Genomic DNA, 19,368 nt, shown 5'->3' with positions numbered 1-19,368 from the left:
TCACTGAGGCACGCATGTACGTACACACGCACGCACACACAATCATAGGCAGACAGGCAACTCTCTCTCTCGCTCTCATTCTCTTCACCTTCCTCCCTCCTTCTCCTCCTCCTCCTCCTCCTCCTCCTCCTCCTCCTCCTCCTCTTCTCTGGCAGCAGTAACTCTTCCTCATCCTCCCTCTCGCTCTCTTCTTTCAGCCAGGGCAGAATTCCTTAACTCTTTCAAAGCCAGCTATCTCAAATGACGACTGCTGCTCTTCCTGTTTCCACTTGTACAAATATTGTGAACATTTAACCTTTTTTTTCTGATAAATATTCAAATAGCTACTTGAAAGAATGCACATTTCCAAAGCCTATATTTAAATCATAACTTACACAATTAGCAACGTGCTAACGAGCTGTGGGAGGTGAACGTTTTAGCCGCCAACCGCTGATTTCGCTAACTGTAACAACGCTAACTATAGCAACTATAACAACGCTAACACCAGCAAATTTATTCAGTCGTAGCTAATTAACGTCAACTCTGAGAAAAAAAGTAAAAAAGTAAAAAAACTGGCTTTTCTCTTGTACATTTCTACATTGGTCAATTCTTAGCTAGCCGAGTTTAGTTAGAAGTTTATTATTATTTTCTCTATCTAGTATTTTCTCTCTCTAACCCTGACCCTATTCACTAAAACTTAATACAAGTCTCATGCTATAGTATACTAAATGAATATGGGTCTTTTAATTTACAGATAATAATCACAATTTAAACCGCTATATTACATTCCTCAAATAATTCAGCCTTAAGTTACACTATTACTCGGCCCTGAATGCAGCACTAGCATGAAAAGCAAAGCGTGGGCATTCACAGGCTGTGTTAAATTAAATATGTTTCCTTTCAACTGTATCATACAATAGTGGCGTGATAGTAGAAGAGTGAGGTGAAGGAAAGCAGCTTTAGTCACCGCTATACACTTTGTGTCAAATCACCTTTTCATTTTATTCTATTTGTATAAGTCTACATGCTATATGAATAGGAGCTACAGCGATGTATTGTACTGTAAGTGACATATTAAGAGCTCTTATATCTTAAAGAAATAATAACCCGGGATGCACAGCACTCATCAGAGAGTCACGACTGAAACACTGTGAAGATTCATGACATTGTCTTGTTGTGTTGGGAAGCAGATAGGAGGCTTCAGGGTGACAGTAGCTCATGGACGTTTGCAGAGATGCTGCGATACACACCTCCGAAATTTTTCAACTACATGTCAAAGTGTATCTGCTGCCCTGTGATTCAAACAGGAAAGGATGTCCTTCTGTGTTTATGAACAAAAATGGAACAATAGTACCTGAGCTTCACACTCCACTGCACCTTCAATCCTTTTCTGACATTAAATAAAATTGGGTATTTTTATAAAAATTGGTCATTCTTTATTGGTAATACTTTATTTCTTATTTATAGTACTGCCTTTTGGGTTGAGCCCCACAAAAGCTAACATGGTATTAAATCCAAAGACATTTACGTTCACCATTGACGTAATGTTTTTAGTCTCATTTGTTTCTGTTTGTTAGCAGCACATCTCTGTAGCTTTTTAATAGATCTAAATGAAATCTAGTGCAGAGTGGGGCCATGGGCCAAGGAACAAGTAATTACATTAGTTTTAGGTGCATTTAACAACTTTGGAGGGCACTGGAGCCTTGGCAGAGGTATGTACTTCCTGAGTGCTTTGGGGCTTTTATTTATTTTCCAAATACATTTTCACATCAAGATTAATTTTTCAGACCTTTGCATTGGTTTTCATTCTTTGGTGTCCTCTTAGTTTCCTGTGCATCAAGGTTTAATGAATGAACCTCGTTTCATTTGTTTGTTTTTAAGTTTGTTTTTTAAAGTTTGTTTCTAAGTGAGTTTGGTCCTGTTTTTTGTTTTTTTCTCAGTTAATTCAGGATTCATTTTGTACCTTCTACCTCTGAACATTATAGTGAACTTTGCTTGGAGTTACCAGCATTCCCCGCCATTCAAGTACACACACAAGTTTACAATGGAATCACCAGTCCATGGATAATCACATACACTCTTTGATGGATAAAACCGGGAAAATATTAATTGGGAATGATAATAACTTTGGAAAGTCACTTCAGGTCAAGAAACTAAGAATGAAAGGCGGCATGCCTCAAAGATTGACGAGCTACAGGAAAATGTCAACCCTCTATGCCAGGGGTATTCAATTTAAATTCACTGAGGTCCAATTTGTGAACATTTCCTCAAGGGAACATCAAATGTCTGTTATTTTTCAGTACCTTGAAGTAGCATTGTAGTTCAATCAGCATCTGTGTCTACTGGCTAGGTCGTAGACTGTAGAAAAAGAATAAGGTAAATACAATTTCTATGGTTATATCAAATAAAGATGCTATTTTTAAATAAAGTGCATTACAGAAAGCTTTTGATTTTGCTTGTTAAATAAAGTTATAAAAAATAGATCAGATACAGGTCCGGATAGGACGGCGTCTGGGTCCGGGCTGGTGACCTCTGATCTATGCGATTATTGTAATGTCTGTCTTATGTGATTCACTGATACTTGACTTACGGACTAAGACGTGGACTTAACTTTGGATATAAGTGGCTTTATGGCCGGATTGGGACAGTGAGGTGACACAGGAATCACTGGGGAAAGGGGGAGGGGGGGTGTTACGCTTGTGTATCAACTGCAGATGGTGCAGTACTGTTACTGTTAGAAAGCAGCTGTGCCTTCCTGACATAGAGCTTTTGTTTGAGTTGGTTAGGCTGTTTTACTTCCCGAGGGAGTTCCCCCAATTATTCCTTACTGTTGTTTACATTCACCTCAAGGCTGACACCAAATCTGCTGCTGACAACATTTTTTAAAGTGACACAGGAATTGCAATTCATCTCTCCTGATACTCCAAATATTATATTAGGCAATTTTAGTCACAGCAATCTTAAGTTTTTGTCAATATGTCACCTGCCCAACAACATCTCAACAAAACTCTTCATCTCTGTTAGAGCTCCAATAGAGAGGCCTGCACTGGGTTCCTCCAGTCATAAATCTGTGCACCTTCTGCCTGTGTACAGATCTGTGAAGAGGAGGGAGAAGACTATTATAAGGCAGGTCAAGGTCTGGACTGAGGGCAGTTATCTTGCCCTCCAGGGGGGGGTTTCTATTGCGCAGATTGGTCAGTGTTTCAGGAGGACTCCTCTGACAGTGATACATTTACTGATGCTGCATGCTGCTACATCTCTTTTTGCAAGGACTCTGTGATTCCTGCCACAGAAGTTAAGATTTTTCCCAACAACAAACAATGGATTTCCAAAGACATTAAGGATCTGTCACGGAAAATGGAAAAATGCTTGAACAGAATGACAGGATCTCAGGATAAGTGCGACACGTGTTTCACTGTGGATGGTTTTAATTAACATAAACACCTGGCTGACGAATTAAATGGCTTTTAATCAAAGATTCAATAATCATGATTTTACTGCACAGATGAAAGAGATAAGGGACTACAGTTTCTCCAGCCTTTGATATTGATGTGAAGAAAGTGACAAACCTCTTCAGGCATACTAAGAGCTCAGGACCTGACAACATCTGTGGCCAGGTACTGAAAACTTGTGCAGAATAGCTCCATATATTTTCACACAATCTCTTAAGATGCAGAAAGTCCCAGAGCCTTGGAAACACTCCACCGTTGTCCATTTAGCCAAAAGTAAAACCCTTAAAGCATTAAATGATTTCAGGCCAGTAGCTTTGACTTCTTTAGCTATTAAGTCATTTGAGAAGCTTACCAAGAATGAGGTTTTAATGCAGGTTGAGGAAACAACTAGATCCATTACAATTTGCGTACCGGCTTGATAGCGGTGTGGAAGATGTTGTTACAATGTCAAAGTTTCTATACCAGCATTTTGAGATTGAGATTTATTGATTGATTTCCCCTTCAACATATAATACCTTCCAGCCATTCCTGCTTGCAGAGAGGTTCGTCTATCATTTTAAACTCAATCCTAACCAGACTGGTTGGATTATGGACTTTTTAACAGATAGGTCACTGTGTGTGAGAGATAACAATGCTCTCTCCTACCAACTCTACTCATCCACCAGTTTCCCTCACGTTTGCTGTCTTGCCCTTTACATCTTGTACACTAATGAATGTCACAGTAGCTATAAGAATAGACACAAAGTTTGCCTTCAGGAGACAGGATTATGGCCCAGTGGTGGATGACTTTGTGGCTCGGTGTGATGATTTTTTTCGCCTTCTTTTCACCTGAATTTGCCAAAAACCAAATATGTGATCATTGATTTCAGAAAGTCAACACCAAGCTCACTGCCAACTGTGATAAAAGGTGTTGGCATTGACCTACTGTAGTGAATAGCTATAAATATTTGGTTACTGTTCTTGATAACAAACTGAATCCAAACAGGTCCAACAAACTACTTAAAAAAATGTATTTATTGTTTTTTCTGACTCGAGGACTCACTTTTACAGAAGTTTCATTCAATCTGTTTTAACTTTTCATACTAGTTTGAAAACCTAAATGTGTCCAATCAGAGGAAACTTGTTAAAATAGCCAGAGATATTTCAGAGAGGAGTCAGGCTGAGCTTTTGGTAATTTATAACAGATAGGTCCTTGGGAGCGGCTAATGCTATACTGGACTGCCAGAGGGAGTTTAAGCTATTGCCCTTAGGATGTCATTTTCAGGGGGCACGACTAAAAGATTTCATGTGTCTTTCATTCTTAGTACTATTAATATGCTTAATGGGAAATAGCACACGGGCTGCATTCCTTGCACTTCCCTTACACGTTAGCACTTGGTATGAATTGCCATGTCCCCTCTCTAGCTCTGTGTTGCGTTGATGTGTTGTCGCTGTTGTCTCTTTGTATTCTGTGTTTATGTGAACTCTGGCTGCAAAACAAATCCCCCCTAGTAAGACATTAAAATTAACCTTGAACCTTGAACACTGCCCTCAAGTGCACATGGTGACATTACATGAAAAGATCAAGAAAACAGATGTAGTGTGTCTGGTACCAATTTTCACTAAAAGATATTGGGTTTTTTTTAAAAAGGGATGTTTAAATTGATTTTCACCCAGTTTTTATGTCCCCAAACATTTTGAAGTTGCTGTTGTTCCACCACTAATAAGATACTTTTCACTATAATTTACAGAGACATGCCCAGCTGGTCAGAAAGCAGCAAATACATACATGAAACCTCTCACCAGTCATCACATGTTCAAGGCCTATCACTTTCCATGACCATAAAATGCTGTCAGCAATATCCCAGCTCACTTGCCACCTTAAAAAAAGGACACCATATCTAGGTCACAGTAACACCAACTGCTAAATATCAGTCACACTTCATGAACACAGCCCTTTAATCAACTTGTCAACAGGGGACATAAGAGTAGAGATTTGACACAGATCCGGGATAAAGTATCAGACGGGAAGATGCAACAGTTGCTCTCACATTACAATACACCATCAAAGTCCAATTTTCTGTACAATTTTCTGCCCAGAACCGTTGCGAGAGACCATACGGACACCTGCTATGAGGAAATGTGAAGGAGGAAAAGGCCATAGAGGGATAACAGGAAAGCGGAAAGATGGAGTGAACGAAAAAGCGAGAGTTCCCACTATTGACGTTGTGATCAGAAAGCGGAGGAGAGGTTAGACGAACGTTCTTTACCCACGCATCATGCTGCCCACTCCCTACTGTTCGAAAAAGGAATACACGGTTCCCCTTACAAAAGAGCTGCATGAGAGAGACACAGCTACGGACTCTTTCACTGGTCTCCACTTAAATGTCACTGTACTTTTACACGGCGAGTGAAATTACTCAGAACACTGCAAGAACAACATGTATTGTGCTGATTTTTAGGCATCGGGCCTTCAATACAGATGAATAATGGCAATCAAACCCAGAACTGCCGAATATCAAAAGGCAGACGGGGTGACTCGACACACCGAGACATGATTCACGCCATCTTTCACACATCAGAGTGTACTGTAGCAAAAAGCCATAAGAGGATGTGCTTCACTGTGATTATTGCGACGATGGCGATAGAAAAGGAACAATGTGCAGTTGAGTGCCATTGGCAGCAGTGAGTAGCTGCTATTACAGCAAAGAATGCACTTGAGAGTATTGTGGTTTTTATTCAGCCAATAACTGTGTGATGTCTTTAAAGCTTTCTTCAAAGTGTCACACAAAGTATACAGTAAGACTCTAATTCAATATTATCAGGTTTCCGTGGGATGATGTAAATTGATTACAGTTTTACAAAAAGATAGATTTTATGTACATTTTAATTAGAGTATACATTTATGGTCAATGCATCACACATCAATTTTATTATTTTATATTGGCTTTTGCATACAGTACATATATATTAGTTTTTCCTATATTGTCTCATTTACTCAATTATTTTTGACAATTAATCAATTAATGATTCAGTCTATGTCACAAATTGTTGATGGCTTTAAATGTCTTGTTTTGTCTGATCAACTTGAAGACATTCAACATATTTCACAACAATATAATATATGATTTTCTACAATGATATGAGAAATGAAACCAGACAAAACTCACAAATGTTCACGTTTGAAAAGCTGGAAACATCCAACGTTAAGCTTTTTTTTTTCTTGATAAGTGACTTGCTTTAGTAGTTAGTGCTCTGTCACTTTGTTGACTAGTTCTTTAAGTGCTGCTTTTGCACACATTTGCCACATCATGACACACAATATCAGAACAATACAATATGTAATACACTGAATTCCAATGTTTGTGGCTTCAGGATGAATTAAAAAAAACAGTTAACTTCTGTTTTTGTAGGTTGAATGTAATATTGACTTTTACTATATTTTGGGGGCATGGAAACCGGAATCAATTTGTAGTACAAGTGAGCGACTGCACACATGAGTTACTAACTCAAAAAAGTGGATTTAGTGTAACTCCTTCATATCATGGTATTGATTTCTACCACCCTTCCCAAACCGTGACTTTCAAAGCAAAGGATCCTAGAAGAGGTTTCAGGCTGTCACTATCCCGAGCTTTAAGGACTTAAAGGAGGTCATTCAGAAGAGGCACATGGGTGGCCATGACAAGGGCAGTATGTGCATCAAGAGGTGCCACTGAACCATAACGATGGGCCCATAAGTGCCTCCCACACTCCACAAGATACGAGAGTGCCAAAGCTGACACTTCGGGCACATCGTCTCTCGGCCTCCCGGCCCTCTCAACAGTCCGTCTGGATTGTCTTTGACCTTCAGCACACTTTCGTTTCGCTACAGCTTTGTTGCCATGGTTACCAAGTGCCTGTTGATGATGCTGGCAGCTTTGGGGACCGTGTTGCCCACCTGATCGACACCGGTTATATTGTGTCTGACCCTAATAGAGAAGCAGCTTCTCCTGTTCTCTGTGGTTTTGGGAGAAGACTGATGAGGCCACAGATGGCAGGGTGACGAGGTCTTCTGACTGAGGGCCCTTCATCGCCCGTCTTGACAAGCAAAGGAAACCAAACACAGATCATACAGAGTTTTTTAAGAGGTATTATAAATCATAAGCTTTCTGTAGAATAGAGGAACATATCCAAGACAATCTTGAGGGCAAAGGGACCAAGTGAAGAGCACTTTATGACACTTTATATTGCAAGCTCTGATAAAGAAGACTGATTATACTCTAAATGAGAAGGCTTCACATTGTTGGTGCAGATCCTTGATACAGAAATATTAGTGTGGCGGGCGGTATCTGGTACTGCAGAGGTGCTCAGTCACCGCTACATAAAGGCACCTCAGAAATAAATGTCAATAGCTGAAGATGGAAAGCTAAATGACATGTTGCGCTGAAGCTTGAAGAGGTTGTAGACATCAGACTGTTGTCCTTAGTAACCAAAGGTCAAATCTCCTCTCAGCAACTGTGCACCATATTGATTTGCCGATTCATTGTCTGCTTTGCCGGTTACCGTCTGTGTTGACACAGCTTCTTAATGTTCACATTTAAAAAGAGAATTAAGACATAGAGAGGGTTACTAATGCACAGCGTGAGTTGAAAAGAAGTTCAAATATGAGGCTACACTCGAAAATGGCCACAGAAAGACACAAATCTCAGAAGAATACAAATAAGGCATCCATTCCCCACAATGTCAGAAAGATTAAAACCAAACAAGAAAGAAAAATAATCTCTTTCCATTGACCCAAGCTTTGTCCCATCTTTGATCAACTGAAGGGCTTAATATGATATCTCTCTGCAGGAGTACAGTGTTCCCACATGACCTGGGACCACTGAAATCACTCCATTCATTTTTTTCGCCCCCTCGGTTCATTAATACAGGAAGGAAGGGGACATTCTGTGGAGCAGTAGGTGCCAATCTGTCGCTCTGTGGAGATCAGCCAGAATCAGCTCATGTTAAGCTGCTGCTGCTGCTCCTCCTGTAGCCTCTTACATCTATCTGATAATATTATACTAGGTGGAATGATTCATTTCTATGCAGTCAGTGCAGTCACTAATGTTCACTGGATATTCCATACCTTGCTTTGCATGTAAGAAGCAATATATATGTAAATTGGGAACATCTACATTTACATTTTTTCCATTTCATTTATTAGATTTTAAAATACAAAACTACCCAACAGATAAAATCCGAACTAAAAAGTACCCATAAAAATATGATAGACTAAAGTAAACATGAGAATAAACACAAATCATCCACTAACAACATCTTTATAGAACTATTTGAGTTTTGCATCAACTCCAACAGTGAGTCTACAGAGGGTTTAATCATGGTTCTTAATAGTTTCTCCTTTAACAGGATATTTCAAAAACATAGCAATGGTATGTTTGGCTTTAAATAAACTGAAATGCCATGATTTCCTTTTCAGTAGTCCATACCTTCAAGTTTCATCACAAGATATCAACTTTTAACAGTTTTAAGTGTAGCAAAAGATCAACAAAATACATAGCATTTACCCTTTTAACCGTTAAAATCTTTGGAATACAGTAATTATATGTTTGTAATATGTGAGTTGAGGAATACTTTGTTTAAATCATAGGAGTGTGTAAAACTGCAGCATCATAATGGCTGTGATAGTGGACCACTTTGGCGTCCTGTGTCCATAATGTAAGAACAAAATCTTGTTATGCTTGATTTTCCATTTTCTGGTGTGGGTGGCAGACAAACCCAAAGAATCATTTAAATCTCCTGTAAGTCATGAGAATAGAGCAATTTAGTTTTTAAAATGTTACAATGCATCCGGGAAGTTAACTCTTTGTTTGATCAACCATCAAACATGGCAAGTGAACAGGGACAGAAATCTGATCCATACTTTTTTTAAAGTAAAGGCAATGATTAGTTGATTATCCATATAGACCATAGATCTGTTGTTAAATTAATCACCAACTCTGTTCTCTGGTTCAGCTTCTCAAATATGAATATTTTCTGGTTTCTTTAATCTTTTCTGGTTTCTTCTTCTTCTTTAAACTAAATATCTTCAGGTTGTGGACATCTGAAAACATCACTGTGGTTCTCTGGGAAACACTGATTTACATTTTTGACCATTTTCTGGCATTTTATAGAAAGGAAGACTAATCAATTAATTGATAAAATAATTGATAGATCAATCAATAGTTAAAATAAGCATTAGATGCATCCATAAACTGTTATTTGACTATACTACAATTGCCAAGTGCAGGTGGGCTCATCTGCAGTTTAAGACTGACAGTAATTACGTTTTCACTGCATTAGGCCTGACTGTTGTGTCACTCCTCGTGCCTTAGAGCTCAAAGCATGTTTGCTGATCTGATGATCTCTAATTAGATTTCTCCACCACTGTGGAAAATGAGCCATCAATTAGAGTGCTGTGATTAGGGGGACCAATTTGATTTCTGTCAAGCACCTGCTGCCTTCAGACTTGTCGAGTTACTGGAACGTTCTACGTCTGACTGAAGGAGAACGAAGTGGCTTCTTCACTTGCTGTGAGATGCAATGAAAGCGCTGCATTCTGGTGTATAATAACGACTTTCTACATTTAATATGAAAAGAAAATGATGAGAGGTTTGTATATCCATTACTTTTACTCTGCTGTAAACTTAACGTAGCTGCAATCTTCAATCTAAGAAGAGTTAGGGTTAGAAGAAGGGCAGAACAAGAACATTTGACAAGAGAGTCCTCCTCAGTCTATGGAGAACAATTCTGAATTATTCAAATGAGTTGTACAACCATCAATCTCACAAATATCAGTGCATGAACAGCACAACACTGACTCACAAGTTTGTTTGCCAGCTATTAGTATGCATAAATCAAACAGATCATACATAGATTTAATGAGTCTCATTGGACAGAACATGGGTGTGGTGTCTCAGTATCCTATTAAATGTTTAAAAATAACAGTCAAGTCATAACTGTAAAAATACTTTCAACCACTGAGCTAAATCTAGTTAATCCAAATTAATTTCAACTCCCGATGTGAGTGTGTGCACATGTGCGTCAACCACATCTCGTGTGCTCAACTGCCATGCTCCAAGTCCATCTCTCCCAGTGGTAATTAGTCAGACAACAGCTCCTTGTCCAGACACTCCAACCTTTCAACCTTATTTCTCATTTTCCAATCAGCCAATGCCATAAACTATAATTGCACTGTCAGGCTGTTGACTTTGTTTCAAGTCTAGATTCCACTTCTCCACCCCTTCTGACAAGAGCGAGACAGAGATGGCGGAGTCCAAATGTACCCATGACACCACAAAAATGAAGTAAACACTGCCACATTCCCTCTGTTTTTGCTTTATAAGGCAGCTAGGGCACAATATCCGAAACCAAGAGGGGACATTTTCCATTTCATTCACATTTTGGCTTTCCAGACGGGTATAGTTGAACATGAAACTGCCGCAGGCAACAGCAACAATGGGCCGCTCTGTCACAAAGAAGGCTTACATACATACACTGGTTGAAGTCTGATCTATGTCTTTACCAAAGGTCTCTATGGTATGTCTATAGTAAATCTAAAGCGTATCTGATATCTATAATAGTGCTGCTGCAAGACATTCGTTCCTTTTGTGTAAAAAGACTGAATCTCTGGGTGTGCGATTATACACCTTCTCAAATCAACATCCCCTTCAGATCTTGAATGACGTCTGATTAATCGCAGTGTGGTTGGGCCATTCCAGAAGAATGGCAGGAAGTTACAGCGTTCAACTATTAATGATACTGTCATGGGCTAAAACAGGCAACACAATGTAGTTCCCCTGGAGATAACACCCTTTTCCCCGAGTGTGTCCCGATAGAGATATATACAATTCCGCATCGTTGCAATCACAGCAGCTTATCTGTGTTATTCAATTTTAAAAATGCCATTCATCAGCTTAGTAACTTGGGGCTCACACGTTTTCTCAAAGCTCAGATCAAGAAGCAGCAGCCTCATCTGCCGTCTGCAGATTAGTGGGTCTATTCCCCTTTGGAGCTCCAGCGTTCCTGAAGCCAGAAACTCCCTTGTAACCGCATCAAACACGGAGGACGATCACCTTATCTCATCATCTCACATTTGAACCACAGACCAATTTCAGCAGCCACACAGAGGAGCAGATTTGTCCTCTCTTTGAGCCTGGTGCTCCTCCAGTAGCAGCAGTGGGACGTGGCTTTCTAGCGCACCCTGTCTGTCAGGAGCTGATAAGTCAGGGGTGCTAGAGACAGTCCTTCCAATGTCCTTGGAAGGAATGGAGCAGCTAATTGTATGCGTGTGTGTATATTTCTTGGATTTCAATAAGTATAATTTAATTTAATTTAGTATAAAGCTTGAAAACAGTGGCAGTATGTGTGTATGTGCGTGTGTCCGCCTATTCAAGCACGTACATACGTATGTCCTACAACGGCGGGAAACTGCAGGATACAGATGTTTCAGTGGAGGAGACAGATTGTAAGAGCGGCACTCATGTGCTGGGAGGAATGGATTCCTTGCAAAGTGACAGAAACAGATATGAAAACACTGGAGGATACTACAGTCATGCGCTATTGCTTGGTCTACTCTCCACTTCATACACAAACACACTGAAGGCAGATAGGGAGGTCGGTTTGTCAGCAGCAGGTTCACTCCAGCCTTAAAGCCTTGCAGTAAAAGCCATAACAATACACATTAAGTGAATGAGCTGACAGAAGCAATACTGAATATATATATATATACAGCTTAAATTACTTTCAGTCAGTTTCTCACAGTTTAGTTTTTATTATTTCCCACCAAAATTAAATGGTTTGGAGCTGCCTGAGTGAAAAAGCAAAGTAATTTAATCTTTTTTTTTCATATTTTGCCTAAAAATATGGTAATGTTGTGACAAAATGGTGATTTCACTGACAGTTGTAATAAGCAGTTAGTGGACTGTAACAGTAAAAATCAAAAGCTTTATCACAATGTGTTTTATTCAGCTGATTCATGAGCATTCTTGTAATAACCAGTAGCTGACAGATAACAAGAGCATTCAGATGACCTGTGATCCATGAGGACAAAAGAGTTTAAGTAAAACAAGATGGATAATATGCCTGAAAGTCAAAAGCACAATGAGGGGAGGGGGGGTTTGTGCTGAAACAAAACAGGGCCTGTTGACGACAAGGCATAATTAAAGGAGCAATATAACACTCAAAAACTGAATATGGGGAAAAGTGAGGCTTATCAATGCTACTAGACACCTTATAAACACAAATGAAGGGTTAAAAAAATACATTTTGTGGCCTATTTGGTCAAATTAATTGTATCAAACTGCAAAAAAAGCCTCCTAAGCCATTATGAAAGTGTTTCTAACGTTGGCTTTTTATATGTCTTTTAAAGCAGAGAAGTCAAGAGAAGAGGGTGTGCCATGACTGAACACACAGAAGGATATTTCAAGCTTTACGAAATTAATTCATCTGCGTAAATCGAGTAGGTAGCTGGACGAAAGCCCTTAGAAGGCACATTTTCCCACTGTAATAAAGACCCTGTCCTGGAGAGACAGTTAAAAGAGTGGAGGTTGTTATACTGCCCTGGCAATAACCTGAAATTTATTAGATTAAAATAAGAGCGACTGTGCCGTTTCAAAATGAACGGTCCAGGCTTTCTTAAGCATTGCTTGTGGTTGGGATTATCGACCACATCAAAGGCCCTGTTCCTCTAAGTGAGAGCTTTATAATGCTTGAGTGACGGTAATACGTGTGTAGGAACAAAAGGTTCCATGTGGTTTTACCGGAGGACGTCAGAATAACATGACTACTGTCTTTAAATGTTTTTTTTATCTGACCTGTGCTGAAATGTGCAACAGTTTGCCATGCACAAAGGCACAAATATCTGCACCGTGCCATGCTGTTAGTAACCATAATGACAATGTATGATGCAATTAGAAAACAATGCATGGCTTCACTATGAAATCCTGAAGTGTTAGAGGTTTGAGGTTCACCCAAACTGCAAAAAAAGTGGTTCTCTTATGGGGAAACAGCTGTAGGATGTGCTGAGTTTTCATAACAAGTAGATTAATACCATAAGTTCATCACAGCGCTGATACCACAACAAAGGCAAGTTAGACAGCTGCTATCTATAAGATGGCAGAAGGCAGGAAAAGAGTAAAGCAACCCTCCAGTGACAAAAAATGGTGAAGCAGGTGCTACAGAGCCACTGAAATGGTGTGAGAGAGGTTTGAAGGAGGTTGAAACTGTCACGTTGTGGCCGTAGTGACAAGAGAGGCCTCACAATCTAGGATGGCTGAGGAACACCCTGCTGTGAGTGGATAATAGGAATTGCATGACCAAAGCATGCTAAAAGTACCAGTGAAACACTGGTGTTCTCACTACAGGAGGTGCAGCTATTCAAACAGCCGAATTGATGAGTTTGCCTGGATCTATTTTAAGCAGTTAAACAGGTTCTGAGAGATCTTTAGCAGTCATAGATTAGTCTCTGAGAGCCAAAACATGTTTTTTTATCATCCAAGCTGTGTGTTTCTGCTTCCTAAAATATACCCACTGAACTAGTGAACACCTTCTGTGTGCTGACAGGCAGATGCGTCATTGTCTGAGGCTGGCATGAGAAGACAGACTCACCACTGCTGCGACTCTTGCGGTTGGCCTTCCCCCCCGTCAGCAGCATCTTCAAGCTGTTCCTAAACATGACTGCAGCAGATGCCCTGGACTAGACTACAGAGAAATCTGTTGGGAAAAGAGAAGACAATACATATTAATATTTTCTGAAAGCACTTGCAGTCTGACCAACTGTCTGCTCTTAGATCTGACATTGTTGATGGAATTAATTGGTTAAAAGCATTATCGAGGAGATTAGAGCAACATAACAAAAGACAGACTCTTAAAAGTGAAAAGGAAACGTAACCTTCAAAAGAAATGAATGGAAGTTATCAGCAAACACCTAAATGAGGGAAATCCCATCCATGTCCTGTATATAATCGTATCTAGGTTATCACAGTACAAGATCAAAGGCTTCCTTATTATTAGGGCAGAATAAAAGGAAGCGCCAGTGCTTTTACTACTACATCCCATCATAAAAGAATCTCCTGCATTCAAGTGTTTTTGTACACAGTGTTGTCAAGGTGACCACATCATTGGAAAGTGGAAAGTAAGATGCAACTACTTTTGTGGGAATTTTTTTGTTGGTTTACATTCACCTCTCATTAACCCATTCTCACACACTGATACCAACGGCAGCAAGCTAATGTGCAAGGCACTTTTACCAGGGAGAAGTAAAGGGGTCCAGTGTCTTGCTCAAAGATATTTTGGCATGTAGACAGTCAGAGCCAGGGATTGAACCTCCAACCTTTCAATTAACAGATGATCTGCTCTACCTGCTGAGACACAACCACCGCATTCCTTATTAATAACATAAAGATATTAAATGGGTGGCTTATCTGTCCATCACAATGTATTCTGGATTATGAAAAAAGAAGAATAAGAATAAGAAAACAAAAAACCCAGTTGAATCAAATTCATAGAGCGATTCTGGCTATTTGCAGCTATGATGTGGAAGGGTAACAAATAAAAAAAGCTCAGACACAGATATTAATGCACAAAGAACAAAATATAACAAAATATTTCACAACTACTAGCATTAAAAAAACATTTGCAGTCCTGTGAGAGCTCCTGAATGGTTTTATATTCCAACTGATGCATAATCGTGTCTTCAGATGAAATGGCCAAACAGACTTGGACTGTTGTAGGTGTAGGTGGCACAAACTGAGGTAAGACTCAAAAAAGTAGAAATTTGCAAAACCTGGTGCACCTTTTTTTCTGACTGTACAGAGACAAGAGGAAAACATTGGTTTGGAGAAAAATAACAGAAAGACCTGGAGTTGGAGCAGAGGTCAGCAAGGAAACACAAACACACACGGTTGGGGCATACCTTGCTAGCTATGGCTATCTCTAATGATACAATGGCTACATGTGATAAATAAAAACATGCCAGAAATATCAACATTAAATTCGCACACATACAGTAGCAAGGCAAAACTTTGCTTTGCCTTTATGAAGTCTAGGTCAGCATTAGAGTTTGAAGAGCATGTTGGATGGAGGTTTGGTACACATAATACAAAGGATATTCTGTATTGAAAGATTATAGTCAGTGGAGGTTTGATTTTCAGCACAAAAAAGGGGTTACAATGATAACAGATAAGAACACTTTAAACCATAAGATTGTCTTCATTTTTTGACTGTAGCTTGCTCTATCCCATTAATTCCACCACTCCATCTGCCCAATCCTCCAAACTTCCCCTCCTGTACAGGCAGACATATCTCTGCTGTGATTCCTGGTAGTAAAAAGCATCAGAAGGCAGCAGATGTTCTCCATTAGTTGGGAGTGACTCAGCAAAGCCTCACAGACAAGCTCCAGCTGAGGAGTCAGCTTGGGACCCAAACAATAACAATAAAAAAAAAAAAAAAACCTCAAAGAGGCGGACATGGAAAAGCTCTCAAAAAGCCACCTCCCCAGTTTTTCATTATCCCCCCCACCCACTCCTGAACCTTTAGAGGGGGTCTGTAAGGCTTCCAGGATCATAATATAATAACACTGAGGGACACGGGGGAAATAGAAATGACAATGACGCAACACATATAAAAGTGAGGTGACACTGAGCCATACGTACAACACCTGTATTTGGCTTCACTGATTAATAAATTAGCCATTTTTCTTCAGATTTTCAGATGAATGCTCCGTCTCCACTAAATCAGGCTTAATGATTTAAGCAGAAACTCAACTGTACGAGCAGATTATCCTTATTTTTGAGTTGAATTGAACCTTTAACTTCACTAACACCTCGAAAACCTCCAAACCTAGGAAATACTTTTTTAAAGACATGTTTGGTTTCATCTGGTTCTGTCTGGCTAGCCTCTGTATAACAAAGCTGTATACAATAAGTCTCAACCAGGCTGAAAACTGAGTGCAGTCCTGGCAGTTGCCAATTTGGAGTTTGGCTCCAGTTGGAAGAAAAAAAGAGAGAACAGAAAGAGAAGTCAATTTGAACAACAACAAATATACCAGAAGAAAAATTGAGGTGAGCCACTGCAGCTGCAAAAATGAGACAAGACCCAGCTTCAAATCACTTCAGATGCTCTCTGGAGATGACCCCAGCTGTGCTGTTCATTTGTGGAGGCGATGACATTTATCCATCAATGACTACTTTGATTTCCCTCCATAATGTGCAGCTCTTATTTTTTTGCAAAAATGATGCTGTTGAGACAGGAAGCCAGGTTGTGAAGTCTTATCTCGACATTGCTATTCTGACCACAACACAGCCTAAAAAGCAGATGAATTGATTATTTTTATGACAATTTAGAGAGGAGAATGTGTAGCAGAAGAATGTTAATATAAAGTTATCTGACACTGTCCACTGTAACTATCCTTTTTATCATGATTAATATTATTTTTGCTACTGGTTGGCTAGTCAGAGAGTTGTCTGCAGGATATCAGTGAGTGAACAGTAGCTAAGGATCATGATTTTGGGACATAAACATACATCTAATAACAAATCTGAAAGCAACTCCTCTCCCAAGCCAATACCACTGTCAGATTAAGGCCAGTGCAAATGAGAGTTATGACATTTTTTTTTTTAGTGCTCTATTTTTAATGTAAGCTCAGATCTACAACTTCAGTTACTATCACAGGAGCTAATAATTCCACTGCTTATGAAACCAGTTGAAACATTTCTCAACCGCTCTCATTTAAAGGGATCACTGACGATAAATATGAATATTTTTTAACTCCGACGACAGGCAGTGCAGTGTCACCCAGCCATTTTGACAGGTTCCTTTAAATAAAAAATGAGCCCTGACATGAATCACTGGGTCTTCGAGGAAAGCCTGACATATTTCTGTGTAATGTGTGGCCCAGATCCTGATGCAACTATTATCTGCTGGAGTAGAAAGAGCCCTACGGTATCCCAACAGTATGGTATAAAGAGCATCCTACAGGGTTGTCTATTATAAATGTATTATCAGAATCTGATACAATTGTCATGGCTACTGAACTGGGGCAGTGAATTAACTAATGCTACAGGCAAATATACCCCCAAAAGATATATAATTTCTCTAATTTAGTCCACCCCATTATTATGTGTGCTAAATTGCATGTGGGATGAAGGGTAAAAAAATGTATAACCATGTAACAAAGCATGGCCACTTCCCTCATATTAACAAAGGTTTCCTGTTCAAATATCATCCTGTTAATGCAAAAGGGTCATTTTCTGATGTAATTTCACTTTTATTGGTGTAAGTATGGCAGTAATTGTATAATACTAGTATAAATAATTGCTTGTAATTGGAAATCATAGGGTTTGTCCTTTCATCGTCTTATGTCATACCTATGCCCTTCTTTATTTTCCTCACTTTTTTTTTTTTGCTATATCAACTGTCTGATTTCCAATGTCGATCTTGGCACTCCAGTCATCCTCAAATGTGAGAAAGAAACGAGTTAAAAGCCAGCTTAATCACAGCAATCATTACGGCTGCTTTATGATACATTGACACAAGTGATCCTTAACACCTACCGGGGCGGATAGATGAAAAGCATTAGTCACATCAAAGGCTGCGGTGCGAGTTCAAGGTGTCTGAACAGTGACACATGCCATGAATGGCTATATCCTGTTGTTGGCTGACGGGAAAAGTTCAGATTTTTTTTTTTTTTTTTTTTTTTACAAGCCAACTTTATTCGTTAGAAGCAGATTTGACACCGTTAGTCACCATCTATAAATATTTAAGTATACTTCCCCTACAATAACAATTTTAATCTTTCCAAATGTTCTACCATTGAGAAGTAGAGCTGCAATGATTAGTCAATTAGTTCATCAACAGAACATTTTGATGACTAAATAATAATTATTGTCACTTTTAAAAGGATTTGCTTGTTGCTGCTTCTCTTGTGGATATATTTGGATTGTAGACTGTTGATAGGATAAAACAAGACATCGCCTTGAGAAGATATTGTTCCATATAAAATATAAACACTCCAGTAATGAGGGACTTTTATCATGTGGAACTATGCAAGTCCTCCTCTCTGTCTGAAACCTCATTCATTGGTATGAATCATGCGGCCTCCCATGACAAGATGTAGACAGTGGTAAGAGTATGTAAGATGGCATCGGGTCAGATCCATTGGCATGCATGCTCATCTCCTGAGATACAGCCAAGGTTGTGCCGGGGCATCTACGCAATATCCATGCAACTCACCGCAACTTCACCTCAGCATAAAATATGAGCAGAGAGCAGCTAATTATGTCTGGTCTGGTTAGCCTATAGGCCAGAAGGCATTCTGTGATTATCATAGTAAATCACAGTCTTAAAAGTCATGACTCAGTAAGTACAGTACATACTGTAGCTTCAAGTCAGCTTTCCCCAATGCAGATGAAAGGACTAAATAAAGGATGAAATATAGAGAACTTCACAGTCTAGCCTGATAAATCAGTTTCCATATGTACAGCGGTGAGCTAACCAGGCAAGGCTATAGCCGTTCACTAACTGCCAGAGCAGAAAATAGAGAGAGATGGCTGTCTGTTTCTAGAGGAGGCAATCAATGTTTGAAATCTTAGAGGACAGGATACTGAGTAGGCAAGTGAGCACACACACATACAGGCTTGCAGGTCGCCAGATAAGAGACAGGCACGCACACAAAAATGTACCCATATACACTGCCGAAGCAGTGTTTCATCTGAGGGTGTAAGTACAGTATACACATCTCTCATTCCCACTCTCTCTGACCCTGTGTACCGGCCTTTGTGAAGGGAAGCCAAGAAGCAGCATGCTCTCACAGATAATGTGCGTAAGCGGATGCAGCCCATCTCAGGCTCTTCCCCAGCTCAGGCATAATGCTCCTCCAGTGTGTTAAAAACCACTTAAAGGCACATTCACCAGCCCTGCATGATGAGCCACTTTCATCTGC

At 39.6% G+C, this 19,368-nt stretch overlaps 1 protein-coding gene across 1 annotated transcript in view; it reads right to left on the bottom strand.

The window, feature by feature from the left end:
- Window positions 1-14,103, bottom strand: part of tanc2b (tetratricopeptide repeat, ankyrin repeat and coiled-coil containing 2b) — a 106,300-nt gene extending 92,197 nt beyond the window's left edge. The window contains exon 1 of the mRNA XM_053341984.1: window positions 14,037-14,103. Coding sequence (XP_053197959.1) covers window positions 14,037-14,103 — 67 coding nt within the window. The remainder of the gene's footprint in view (window positions 1-14,036) is intronic.
- Between the last annotated feature and the right edge of the window lie 5,265 nt (window positions 14,104-19,368).

Source organism: Scomber japonicus, chromosome 20 (assembly GCF_027409825.1).
Source record: "Scomber japonicus isolate fScoJap1 chromosome 20, fScoJap1.pri, whole genome shotgun sequence".
NCBI lineage: Eukaryota > Metazoa > Chordata > Actinopteri > Scombriformes > Scombridae > Scomber > Scomber japonicus.
Note: the sequence above shows the minus strand (reverse complement) of the source record. Positions and strands in the feature narration are given on the sequence as shown.